Genomic DNA, 14397 nt, shown 5'->3' on the forward strand with positions numbered 1-14397 from the left:
GCCAAGGTTCACTGCTTTATTTTTGCCTTAAGTATTGGTGTTTTGATTGTGACAAGTTTGTGTCTTGAGGGTTAAGAATTACTTTAAGTTTTTGAACTGTTATCCCAACTGCTGTGGGAAAGTGGGAAAGACTGTAGCTGAAACTGTTTCACTTTATTCACATGCACAATTATTTTGGTATTTTGAGGTAGGATGGTAAAGAGAATTTATTCCCTATTCTATAGGCAAAGGAATAGGTGCCTAGATGTCTTTTCTCACAAGATAATTTTGGGCTAGCTGTAGCATTACTCTGTGGTCAGCTGTGCTATTAATCAAGGCGAAGATTATTACTAGAATGAGTTCTGACTGTAAAAGCTTGTGGGGGAGTGTTGATAATGCGACACTTTCTGACATCGTTTATAAAGGTGTTGCGTTATGTGAGTGGCTGAGGACAGAGTTGGCCTATGATCGATTTACGCTTCTGAGAAGTAAGAGGCAATAGAAAGAAGCAGCACTACAAATGTGGAAAAGTATTTTTAGAAGGGGAATACTTCACATGCCCAAAGTCAGCAAAAATGGAGTGGTCCCAAGTCTGATGATATCGAGGGCAGCTGAATAAGATACGTGAATAACTCTATTCTACAGTGAATTTGTCAAACTTTACAGACAAAAGATCTGTTCAGAGAAGCGCGATTGACTGAAGAAAATGGTCATTCTGCTCCTTGAATGGTGGCTCTGATGGCTGACGCAGAGACAAGAATTGCAAGTCCAAATGATGGAGAGTAACAAGAGAAGCATCTGCAGGTCTCTGGGTTGGTGGTATGGCAGTGAATTGGTCCCCGTGGGACTAATATTCTGCAAGTAACTTGGAAAGAGAAAGCTTTACTCAAAAGGCTCAGGGGCAGCCCAAGGATGTTGCTGTAGTGACTGGAGTAAATCTAGTTATGGGGATCCAGCACTATACAGGAGAGGGCACTCGTGGTTGTCCCTGACAAAAACTCTGCTGCTGAATTGAGGAGAGAATTGGAAAAATTTTCCTAATTACAGATTCACTCTGTTTCTGTATCCTGACATTTTGTCTCTGCTAGAGTGTAGGAGTTAAAACAGCCTGGGGAAAAGTCGAAGAGAGGAAGGGAAACTACTTTTGACTCCCCACATTGATTGTAAAAATAAGAGGCAGAGTTTTACCATAAAATGAGGAATATGTTCTCTGTCATTTTTTACCTCAGATTAAGTATTCCTGGTATATGGGTGACTTCCTGCTCTGGCCACTCATCAAGACTGTTCGACAGCAGAAATGGATAAAACATTCTTAGTGTTAAGATTAAAATTAATATTGACCTAATATTCAGGGTTTTTTTCTTTGTCTTGGAACATGCCCATAGGTTGGGAAGTAGAAGGGAAAAGAAGATTTGAGAAGGATGAAATATTCTCTTTACCGTGTTGTGGCAGCTCTGGTTTGTGTTCTCAGGGTATCAGTGTAAGGCTTGAACGCTGTAACTAAAAGCTTCTTTATGGTTGGACATGACTATGAAAAGTTGTATGTTATGCTGTGACTGCTGTTTTTTTGTTGAAGTTATCAGCTATATTTACTGTATTTAAAACCTCAAGAAATGGTATATGCTATTCACTGTGAAAGGTTTTGTGGAAGAAAATTTCCTATGGTCCTTGTGGTATTTGGGCTTGGACAGTCACAGGTGAGTTGTCCTTCATCTCTAGTTGGCAACTTTTGTGTGGTATTGAGATGGGTTATTTCTGCATTATTTTTTATTGGTTTAAAATCAATATATTGAAAATTAAAATATCAAGCCTCTTAATTCATTAAGCTTCAGTCTTTACATTAAAAGACTTGCTACTTGGTATATACTGCTACAACGCATCATCTCAGGTTACCTCAGATTTGTTTGATGTGATGTGTATTGTGACTACAGAACTGAATTTGCCATAATGCAGCATAACTGATCAGGTACCAGAATATGCAGTTTTCCTGTCCACAGATAGCACTGCAATATGTATTTTCCTACAAAGCTTTCCATATTCCACTTCTACATTTACAGTAGATAATACACATTTTCTTTTCATTTTTGCTGTAGAATTTTCTGGTTTTTGTTGTATCATTACCTGTCTTTCCATATTGTGCTTCACTTTACAGTACTCTGTCTTCACAGTAAGCATATTATTTCTTATTTTTCACTGTTTTTTTTCTACTGCCTTTATCAGAATATTGATGACTGGAAACTGCTTTTCCATAAATGTGAATTTTTTTTTGAGCAGTGATAAAATGCCTTCTTGTCTAACATGAGTCAACTGATAACAATGTATCTAAATATTTTTAATAGACTATTTCTTTATGAAGAAAATAATGAGATAATGGGTAAAATCCTGATCTTTTTGAGATGTGATGGTCTCTCAAATTTGAGAGTATATTTTGCTGATGTGTAAAAAGAAATAGAAAGGAAGAGACAAAAGAAAACTTGAATGTTGCTCTTCTCAGTGAATGCTATGGCAGTGTTCATTTTGAGACAACTGCTTGGAAGTATCTGCTAAGTCTGCGCAAAAAGAAAGACTGAGCAGCGGTTAGGTTTCTTTTCTTCTTGATTCCTGCTCTTTCTGCACAGGATCCTCTGCAATATGCTAAGGCTCTAGTCCCTGCCAGATTCATTTAATCTATGGGTGATGTATTTCAGTGGCCTCTCCTTTGATTCACTAAACTTCTGTTAGGGATTTTTAGGCTTTTCTTTCTGGGTTATGTGGCTTTGGGGAAAAAAGGGGAGGAAAACATTATCTTTTGAGTGGTGGAAGGAAGGGCTAGCAAAATTTGAAAGGTCCTTTTGGTTTATGAATAGTTGCTGTATGCCCCTAAAAGAGCTACTCAGGCTCATGTCTTTTAAAAAAAGCTATTTTAGAAGATCTTTGTGCTAGCTTGCCTTAGCCAACAAGGAAACACATGAAGTTAGATGGTAGTGAATTGATAGGGAGAATGAAAGATGTGTAGGTGTTGAAGAAAGAACAGGTTTTTAGATAGAGAATTTATTGAAGTAATCATTATAATCTTAACAATCAGTAAAGTAAAACCTGGTGGGGTTTAAAGAAACATCACTCATGATACATTTTTATGATCCTTAAGAACTGAATAGCACTTGGAACCAAACTAGGTCCTCCTGTAGGAAATAGTAGACAAGAGAAACCAAAGTTTGCATTATATTCCAAAGTTTGTGTTATATGTTTTCAGTTTTGTCTTCCTCTACTTATGCAAGTAGGACAAATGTATCCAAATTTTAGCATACACTAGAGAGGTGCAGTTCTAAGTTTGTTTATCTGGATAAATCTTCCATCTTGTTTAGGACACTATAATCCCATAGCCTAGCCCATAGGTGCAATAAAACAACTTATGTTGAAAGAAGGCAGAGGGCCTTGTGGCAGCTCTTCTGTCAGGCAACAGCTTCATTCTTTGCCGTTTTAGCACTATGCTTTTTTTTTCTCTCAGGAATAACTTTTTCTATTAAGGACTGTAAAATGAAACTGAATGGCTTTATAAAATATAAAGAAACTCAAATATTACTTTTAATATAAAGAAGAATGAACGCAGTGTATTATCTTTGTTCTGTTAATGGGAGGTATATTGTCAGTAGTTCATGTATTTCAATCTTTGTGGAAGATAGCCTGAGAGAAGAATGGAACAGAATTTTTACATACAAAAGGAAGTTATATGCTTCTGTTAAACAACTGTCTGCATGAGGTGGTCGTTTTTTTCTTTTCATCCACTCTGTTTATTATTTTTGAGGATTGATCCTGTTCTACCTAAACGAATGGAATTTTTTCTTTGGTTTGTTTGTGGAAAATGGTCAGGCTGATAGGATTAATTTGATATGCTTTCAAGTCTGATGAGTGTTAAGCTGATAATTTGGACATGATTTTGCAAGCTATCCTGGTCTGAAACAAATGGTCAACAAAAAGCAGCTTTTGTTGGGAGCATAAGTACTGTAACTTGTTTTAGGGGAGTTTTCAGGATTGTCCATTGTTAACTCTATAGCCTAAGAGGTTTTAGCAGCCCCTTGGCAAACCTGTGAAATACAGGCGTTGCTCTGCCGGGTTAACAGCCCGAAGATAATACATCGGTCTCCTAGTTTAAAAGTTCTTTACTTTTTTGAGATTAATTTTATCCTGATACTTATACCTTCCTGCTGTAAATGGGTAGTATGCGAGCCTGTTCTAGTTAACAGGAGTTATATTGGTTCTGGCATATCATAGGAGAAAGAGACGCTAGTGAGCTGGTTACAACAGAACTGAGTGTAAGGTTATTCTCAAGTATAAAAGCACAAAATCCCATTTGCTTTTTGAGTACGGTTTCATTTTCAGCACGTTCGTTTTCAGCAGGCAGATTAGAAGACTGACCTTTCTGACACTAGGTACTTAAACAGATTCTTTGAATGTTTTTTTCATAAGCCTGTTCATTCAGTCCTGAAGAGATTGATGCTTGCACGGTTACCTATATTTATGTTTCATTGCAATTTGTGGCTGGTCTATGTTTTAGTCTAGAAGTTATTTATAATACATAAAAATGAAACTTATCTGATAAGTGTCTCCAACTTTAATGCATGATTTGGTAATTTTGTGTGTCGGAAAAGCTTCTGGTCTTTCTTTTGAGTGTTGTAGATTCCTGCATTCTTACCCTCAGGATTTTTTTTCCTATTTTAATTCCTATGCATCATGCATTCCTATGTTTTTGCTAGAAAAATACCAGAAACTTACGGAATCCTAACCATTCCAATATAAATAATATTTAAAAATACATTAATCCTTAGTATATATATATTTTTTTTCTTGTCCGATATAGTCAACCTTAATATTAAATTATGCACCTAGCATTTCAGTGTTACTGGTTTTGACGATGTTAGGCTAGTTTGTGAGTGTTATTGAAACAAACAAACAAACAAAGGACCCCCCCACCCCCTCCACCCCCCCCAAATAAATTTAAAATGGCTGGTTGTCTCCTCCTCCCCCCCTCCCCGGGGAAAATGACAGAAAAAATTGAATTGATTACTTAGTAAAATTTAAATAGTAAATAAATATTAAAAAGTTAAATAGAAGTAAATAAAATATTAAAAAATAAATAAAAATGAAAAAATTAAAAGTAAAAAAAATATTAAATAGTAAATACTTTCTAACTATTTACTATTAAATAGTAAATACTTTCTAATAATAAATAACTTTCTAACTACTTAAATAGTAAATACTTTCTGACACTTTCACTCATGTTATCCAGTGTATTGCTGTGTAATTGTGACCTAACTGTCTCAAATTTGCTGTTCATGTTTTCAAATATGGTCATTCTCAGTATGAGCTTTTCTTCCTTGTATATCCACTCAACAAAATATTTGAGAATGAAAAAGTGAGCATTCTTCAGGTCCATAAAATGATGCTAGTTACTTGAACAAGAATAAAAAACAGATGATGTTTGTTTTGATGTATAATTTTCTAGTTATTGTGACAGCTAAGGTAGGTACAGGGTATATTTTAAGGACCGGGTCTGCATAATATCATAATTCAGATTTCATTTCAAGATATGTGGTAAAGTCTCTCTTTCTGGTTTACCTCAGTGAAAAACATTAAAGTGTAAACAAATCTAGTTGTTTGTGGATTCAGAATTCCTGCTGTGAATGCTGCATTATGTTTTAGATTTCATTGGTTTAAAGCAGATTTTTGAAATTTTTTTTTTTAGGTCAAACATACGGCCAGACTATGCAGATACAAGCTTTCATGAGTTCAAAATGCATACCTTCAGTCGTGTGACGTCTTGCAAAGTCTGTCAGATGCTTCTGAGGTAAGATTTTTTTTTTTAAAGTTTGTTTGTTTGTTTGTTTGTTTTTGCCCCCACCCCCCACCCCCCTACCCCCCCCAAATATCAGAGTCAAGAGTATGTGGAAATACATGGCTAGCTGGTTACCTGTCCAAGACAGACAAGCCATGAAGTCATATGTAACATTTCTTACTGTATTAGCAACTTTTTATAAACAAATTTCCAAATATTAGCGGGAGCGCTGTTAAAAAGTCAAAACCTCAAGATGCTCCTTATTTATCAGAGAGCTGCTTTATCATGATTCTTTTATGAGAATTGCTTTATTAGAGGAGTTCTCACGTAAATGACAACCGTTTTGTTTTGACTACCATGACTATTCCATGGTTCCCATTCCTATAGACCACCAGTCACAAGAACAGATGGAATGTTTTTTCAGAAAATCAGGTGATGACATTGCTCATAAATGTTTGATATGGGGAGATAGCTTTGTGAGACAGAAAATAACTGTAAGGTATTAACAGGCATTTCTGAACCAGATGTATGTAGATAAATTGAAGATAGATGTTGCAAAGCTAGATAAGAAATGCTAGCAGACAACTAATGCTTTCATGAACAAGGATTTGTAAGGCTAAGCTAAGAAATTTTGTGTTTTCTGCCTCTTTCCTCTGAACACACGCATACTTGCACATCTGTAGTTTCTCATTTGTTATTTGAGCTATCTTTTAGGAGCTACCTTGCTTTTTTTGTAAATATGGAATGTCCAATGGTATGGAGGTATGTGTTCAACCTAAAATTCATAGTGTAAGTTGGTGATGCAAAAGCTTTGTAAACTTTAACCAGTTCAAGTGTTCACATTGGGTATTGTTGGTGTTACAAAAAATGTAGCCACAGCATTTTAGAAAGGGCATTTGAAGTATGGGTAGTGCTCTTGTTAAGCACAGGCATGGAATAAAATAACCTCAGATATGTTTCTCCCTGTCATGTATTTTTTTCTTTAGCAACCTTTTTTTCCTGAACAGTTAAGACTGACCTGGATTTTCAGAAATTTTTTTTAGATTTTTTTTTTCAATGCAATAAGGTCTAAGTGACTATGAAGAGTGGTGCAGACATCCTGAACTTGGAGATGGCAGGGCTAATTTCTGAATTTGAAGCAGTATAGTTGATTCATTGGGTCTCTGTTACTGCACTAACTGCTGTTGCTGAGAAACAGCCGTCTTGCTTTTAGAACACAGCCCGCATGATGCTACATTGTTCTGCATAGGCATGCCAATTTGCTCAAAGATAGCTTGGGTATCCCCAGGTGCTACCTTGTCGTATATAGATATGTCCCTGGATATCTACGTTGTATTGAAAGCCTACTGGACGTAACCTCACAAAGTGCCTAAATCACTTTTTAAAATGGATTGTCATTTTAAGCTTCAAACATAAGCTAACATGTAAATACTTGAGGAAAAACCTGGACCTTAGTGCCTAATCTTTAAGTGGGGATAAAATCCTAGTCTTAGAAGCATCTGTAGTGAAGGATAATGTTGTCGTATGCTTTTATCTAGAGAATGTTGCATTTCTGTGTAGCAATAAGGAGGAAGAAAAGAAAGGAAGACTGCATTAAAATGTTGTTATACTTCCTACTTATTTGTCTTTAAGTTTGTGTGTTCCACTACTTAAAAATACTGAACTCTGAATTTAATTAAAAATATATTTTATCTCTAAAAGTCCAGAAATTGCTGCAGTAAATAGCAGTTGCTGTACATTTTGTTCAGGTTTAACTTGTTCAATCCTATGTTCCATGTGAGACACCTGATTTTCCTTTGAAGCTGAAGGTGTCACATTAGACTTGGATGCGTAATCACTCCAAACTGGTCAGGATAATCTTGGAGACAGACAAGTCTAGTGTGAAGAGTAAGCAGATACATCAGCAGATGAAACTCATATAATTGCTCAGAGGTATATGTAAAAAACTGTTTCCCTGTTGGCCATTTGGTGAATTATACCTAAGAGAATAGCGATGCACAAATCTGGAAATAAATCTGTTTCCTCAGACTCAAATTCAGATTCCAATTAATTAAGGGTAATTGAAGAACATTTAGAGTAAGGAAAGTGAATCCTTATTTAGCAGCTCTTAATATTAATTAAAATGTACCCAGATATCTATTCTGTTTTTAATGAACAAATGTAAAGTCAAGTATACTTGCAATATAACCTGTAAACTACTTAATGCTTAAATATATATCTTCACATTTACAATTCCCTTGAAATGGATCTTATTCTTCATGGTGTCTAGGCAAATTCCCACTGAGATGAAGTGTAGATCTATAGTAGGATAGGTACATAATGCTACTATTTCAAGAGTACTGTGCCAAAGTTGCTTTGGGCTAAATGGAAATGGAGATTGTTATTCTACTAGTAGTCTAGAAGAACTATCTGGCTGTGTTTTTTAAGTGGCTAGTTATGATGAAAAGCAGATGAGCTGCTTGTGAGTTGTCACTTCTTCTCGAGCCTTTAAGGACTATCATTATGCAGAACACCAAATGACTTCCAATACCTTCTGCCATATCTCTTATTTCCTTTATGCATGGAATTTATAACCTCTAATGTATCACTACCTAATTTTATTTTACAGGGGAACATTTTATCAAGGCTATTTATGTTCTAAGTGTGGAGCTGGAGCACACAAAGAATGTTTAGGAAGATTAGACAATTGTGGCAGAGCTAATTCAGGTGGTAAGTCATTTTTATTGTTAGAATACCATTTTTAATTAGGACATAAAACTTGCTAGATATAATTAAGGTTTAATTTACCTCTAATTTGTGTTTATTGTAACATACTTGTGAAACTACCATTTGTAAGCACAATTAGAATTGCATTTAGAATTCGTATGGATTTTTATTGCAACTAAATTGAAATGTTCAAAAGCATGAGAGAACTGTTACAGGTCAAACCCAGTTTCTTTGTCAATGTCATATGCAACAAGGAATTGCTCTTGTTTCAATCATAGACTGCTCATATATAACACCTGCTGTACAGCGTATCATCTGTCATCTTTGTGGTTCTCCCTTTATGTCTATGTCAATTTTCATATTTTCCTCTCTGCTCCTAAAGGTGTGTGTTTGTGTTGCCTCAGCTTCCTCTTTCATCTCTTTGGTTTCCGTGGTTTCTGTCCACTCACAATATTCACAAAAAGGTGATTGATGGCTCTCTACTTCCCACATCTAAGGACCATTTTTTTCACCCTCTTCTTTTAATCCATAAAATGTATTCTGTGAGTTTCCTCCCTGGCCGTTGTCACTTTGCACTGTCTCGGTTCTTCTGCTCTTTGGGACCTTAAGGACTCTACCATTTGGTCTCCTTCAGATGACTCCAAATCTGACCTCTTCCCTTTCTTTTCAGTATTGCATCTGTAATTCTCTGTCTGATATCTTCCAGATCTTCCACTGCTAATTCCAAATGTTATCTCTCATTATTTGCTCCCCTTTCCTTCCCTGTGCTCGTTCAATTGGTGGCAGAGAGTTTGTTACACTCCAGCCAGCTAGTCATATAACTGTAGTGCCATTTTTGACTCTTCTCTCTGTCCAGGTTCTTAACTATTCTTTCTTCTTTCTAGAGATGATTTGATGATTTGGTGCTGATGGCGGGGGGGACGGACAGACAAGTGATAAACACATACACCACCCCCCCCCCCCCAATTTCCTTTCCCATTAATATGTTTGAATTCTTATTGTTTGAATGAGTTTGAAAGAGAAAAGCCATTGGAGCACATGATGATTTTTGGAAAGTGTAGTTATATGTTGGGGAATTAATTGTCCTTCTCACTTCTCTAAAACCTGTACATTCCTTTTCCAGAATTATTTCATAATAGTTTGTGAATTTTCTCATGTCTCACATAAGCAACGGCAACCTCCTCTGTTCTTTTTGACATTACAATCTACAGTCTTTGCAAAATGCTGTTGCAGAGATATCTCTCTGCCACTGCTTGAATTACATCACGATTTCATCCACTGCTCTTCACTAAGATGCTGCTTCAAGATTTTGTTTCTAGATTATTGTTCCTTTCAAAATTGTATAAGCTTGTTTCTGTCTTTGTCCCTGTTTCCGTTACTTCCTGGCTTTTGGCTCACTGTGCTATTTGCCTGCTTCATTCTTTCATGAAATCATCAGGATGGCAGGTACTGACTTCTGCTGCAGTCAGTGAACTTTATTTTCTCAGTTGCTTTCCTGTATTGGAGGTCTTTCATGCTATCCTCCAAGTCTGGACTTTTTAAAACTAATCTTTTGTAGATCTGAAAACAATACAAGCAATCATGGTATTTTTCCATGAAATCCTTTTTGGAACACAGATTTTTCATAGAACCTATGGATATTCTAAAGAAAAAAATATTAAAAATATATTAAAATTAAATATTTTAAAGCAATTACATTTAAATTAGAGTGGACAAACATATACTGTTCTTCACAGGAGAGCTATCTTCTGTGGTATAAGCCTCCTACTTTTTTCTTTTACACCTTCTGTTTTAATCACTTTTGTAGTTTTGATTTTAATTGGATAGCTTGGCACCCCAGAAGGCAGGAGCTTGTCTTTCTATTCCTCTGTAAAGATCTGTGGACACATATGGTGCAACGTGTATCAGTAAGAATGACCATAAATGCCTAGACAACACAGGTCTGATTTCTTGCAGTTTTCCTGCACAGATGCTTAAGTAAAGCTGTGCACTTGCCAAAGGGAACAAAATAAAGGAAAAGTCACATTTCTGCTTCTTTGTGAGTGGAATAAATTATCATTTTACAACTTCAAAGGAGCAGAATGTTATTTTGGGTTTTACTTAATCATTGCCCTGATTTTTGTAAAATGATACTGTACTGAGTCTGTCTTCAGTGAAATTGGAAGCAACTGAATTGTTAAGACACTGTTTTGTGTTCTGTATTTAGCTCTCATCCAGATGTTCTGCTCTCTGTCCTCCCTTCAAACTTGTCTTTCTCTTTTCAGTCTGTTTTTCTTCTGTGCAAAGGCTCCCAGATTTCTGTAGCTCTAGTGTGAGCTGAAAGAGTTGTGTATCTTCCACCTGCTCATGAGGCAGAATGACAGGAGGTGCTAGGCTGTGGCTTCCTACAGCCTGCTCCGAGAGTCAATCTCTAAATTACAGTTCTTGCCACGCTCCGCTTTGCTCTATGAATGAGTATGGAAGGGACAAATGGTTTTGCCCACTTTGCTGGGAATGTGTCCTCTTCCCACCTGATGAGGGACTTTGGCCAATGAGTGGGAAGGGAAATCTTGAAATTTTTGTCTACTGTTTTCCATTTTTACTCTTTATTTGTCTTTTTAAAGAAGGAAGTGTTGATTGAGCAGTGCTGCCCATTCATAATGTGCACAGAGAAAGGAAGGGAGGAGCTTTACCAGTTCCTGCTTCCATATGTGGTCCAGAAAGGGATGGGACCATTCAGACGCACTTAAACATTGGTTTGTGCAACTTGAGTAGGAATGATTTTCTGGAGCTGTGTTTTCACTTTTCCAGAGCTATGCTGAGAAATGAGGTCTACCATAAGTTATCTGCCATACCTGCTAAGTTATGAAATGTTATTAAAGGAATTCAGTCATAAAGATAAAATGTAAAATTCAACATTTTCACTGTATCTTGTGGAAAAAGTATGCTCTACGTGCACAAAATTCTAATGTAGTTTTAATTTTGAAGCTTTTACTTTTGAAATCTTTAGAGAAATTAATTTATGATAAATTAATTTTTCTAGTGGTGTCATTTGCTGCTCCTACAGGAAATTAGCCAAGGTGGCCTGAGAGTGCTATTAGATAAGAAATTGTGGAGCGTAGCCGGAATACTTCAATAGTAGCAAAACGTCTGGAACATTTATTGTATTGCTATGTATTTCTTTTGTTTCTAGGGGACTATTACAGCCTTTTTCACAGGGTATAATGGACATGAAACACAATCATCCTTTCTGCAAACTGGAAGTTATTATTCCCCAGTCATATGGTATTAGTTACGGCCACAGACTTGGAATATATATAAAAATCCCATGATATATGTGTGGTCTGTTTAATCTGGTGTTCTGCCTCTGCCAATAGTTGATTCCAGATGCTTCACAGGAAAATGCAAATCCTCTGTGTGGTAGACTATGCCCAGGAATGATGCTACTTTCTTAATCCTGTTAAATCTGCTTTTTATCTTTTTGGTGTTCTAGGAGTTTTTACATCTTGTTAATGCTTTTGCAGAGCTTCCCTATTTTTGTTGATGGAAATATCTAACTGGGTTTCAGAAGTTTTGGAACAGCCAGTTCTGTAAATGTTTTGTTTGGCTTTTGGTTTTTGTTGTGGTTTTTTTTTGTAGGTTGCATATCATCTTGGTTATGGTTGACCTTTTTACCTTTTTAATTTAATATGTGACTTTGTGACTTTTTGTGAGAAGAGTCAATGGAAGTCTTGACTGCTTCTATATGATAAATTATTTTATAACTTCTCATAACCTCTTACTAGTATACCCTCTGAACTGAATAGTCTTAAATTTTTTTTATTGTCTCTTTATAAGTGGAACTTTTTCTATACCTCCCATAATTTTAATTCACATTCTGTAGACTACTTCTGTTTCTAGAGGTCTATTTGAAAAGAAGTGATAAGAATTCAAAACACTGCAATGAGAATATACCATCAGGTTTCTTAAAGGCATTTGACTTTTCCTTGGCATTTTGTGTCTTTGTACAGTTTAAGATTTTGTTTTCTTTTTAGACCACTGAGCAGATTTTTGTGCTAGCCTTTCTGAAATTATGTTTAGAACCTCCCTGAGTGGATTAAATCTTTTTGTATTTCACTCCAAGTCACAGTTTATGAAAATTCAAAAGACAGACATCCAAGACAGATGAAACCTTTAGAATGACAAATTTAATAAGTGTCAGATTTAGATGATACACTTATGAGAGAAACATTGACAAAACCTGAAGATAAATTGCTGTGTTGTCATGCTACACCATATACAAAAAAACATATGTCAGCTCTTCGGATGTTTTTCTTCAAAGGCGGCCAGTTCAACAGACTGTAGAAGTTGCAGTGGTAAAAGATGCAGAGTTAATCAGTTGAATTAGTAAATAGAACAAAATGTCTGCATTTAGCCCTTGGGTTTTTTTTGTTACTGTTCCTGTCTTGTTGCCATAAATTGGAAGTGCTGGTTGAAGTAATCTGTGCTCATTTCTGTCATTACTGATTTACGTTGTTTCCCCCTGAAATGCTGCCCTGTGTATGCTCAAGTAGTTCTCTGCATTTTCATACACTTTACTTTTATGCTCTGTGACTTAATTTTTCTGCGACTTGAAATCCTCCATGCCCCTCTTTTTTGCTAATGTTTCGTTTGCTGATGAACTCCTTCAAGTCTGTGTGATCTTAAAGACAGGGCTGTATGAAATCCTCAAACACAAGGATTACAAAATGGGTGCACGTGTTTCTCTGACAGGGCCATTTATAAGGACGTATGTGTTGTTCTTTGGTGACTGATGTGGAGGTCTCATCTTCCCTTTCTACCTCTTCTGGCTTCTGAACTGCACTCTTATACTTATTTCAAGGCACAGGACAATTTTACTTATCTGGTGATGCTCTCCCACTAGTTGGAAGGGTTTCTATTTGGGAATGGTTAAGAGTGGGACCTTTAGTAAGTTAGCATGAGTAAGACACGCCTTTAGCAGGAAAAGGGAGAAGCTGCCTGCCTCATTATGCCCATTTTCATTGTACAGGTTGTTCTGTGGCCCTTGTAATTTCTGTAGAAGTCCTCAGGATTGATAGAATAGTATCACTCTGCCCAGAACATACTGCAGAACTCCAGTCTGTTTCCTAGTCTAAACCAGCAGAATTAACAATCTGTTTCTGTTGCCAGTCTGGAATTTTTCCAACTCTGTCCAATTATATTGAATTAAGTATTCTCAGGCAAATGTTTGCTGTTCAACAAACTATTGAATATTTCAATTAGATGAACCTCCAATAATGGTTCTAGAATCTGAAAATGTTTTGAATATTTTAAATAGAGTGCCAAACCCACAAAATTTTCTTCTTTATATTGCTGTTCCCAGGGAATGTTAGAAGCATCTGTCATCAGGGTATAAATGGATTAGAAAAACATTAACTGGGCATTTTTGTAGTAATTTTTAGTGAATTTATGCATGATTCCTTTCTCCTTCAGATAATTCTGTTTAAGAAAGTACTACATTTCCTTAGCTGGAAATGTAGGTAAAGGAGAGGTAGAAGGTTCTTCAATCATGTGATGAACTTGAAAGAAAATGTTACTATATGAATGGGTTAAGTTTAGACGTGCTTTCATATGGTAATGTGTATGCCCAATAATATAGTCTATGCTGTTTATGTAATAATTACTTGCTACTGCACATTAGAAATTATTCATTAAAAGCATGTGTTTTTGACATCTGAAAAGAAACCATCAGCTTTCACTGTTTACCTTTTTGCTGGCTTGATCAATAGTTGCAAAATTGCTGGCTGTCCTCCAAACCTACCATGTCAACAGAATTGACAAGTAAATGCTCAAATCCCAGAACGTTCTTTGGAGTTATGCCACTTCATAGTTAACCGCAACAAAGGTTGCGCTGTATTGTTTAACTAACCATCCTTGTTCAA

General features: G+C 36.1%; 1 protein-coding gene across 1 annotated transcript in view; it reads left to right on the forward strand.

Annotated features, from left to right (window-relative positions):
- Window positions 1-14397, forward strand: part of VAV3 (vav guanine nucleotide exchange factor 3) — a gene marked incomplete at both ends in the record, with an annotated part of 168268 nt that overhangs the window by 92536 nt on the left and 61335 nt on the right. Inside the window, 2 exons of the mRNA XM_082003020.1 lie at window positions 5702-5803; window positions 8400-8500. Of these exons, the coding sequence (XP_081859146.1) occupies window positions 5702-5803; window positions 8400-8500 (203 nt within the window). The remainder of the gene's footprint in view (window positions 1-5701; window positions 5804-8399; window positions 8501-14397) is intronic.

The sequence above is a fragment of the Phaethon aethereus genome, assembly GCF_964289735.1.
Source record: "Phaethon aethereus genome assembly, chromosome: 8".
In the NCBI taxonomy this organism is placed as follows: Eukaryota; Metazoa; Chordata; class Aves; order Phaethontiformes; family Phaethontidae; genus Phaethon; species Phaethon aethereus.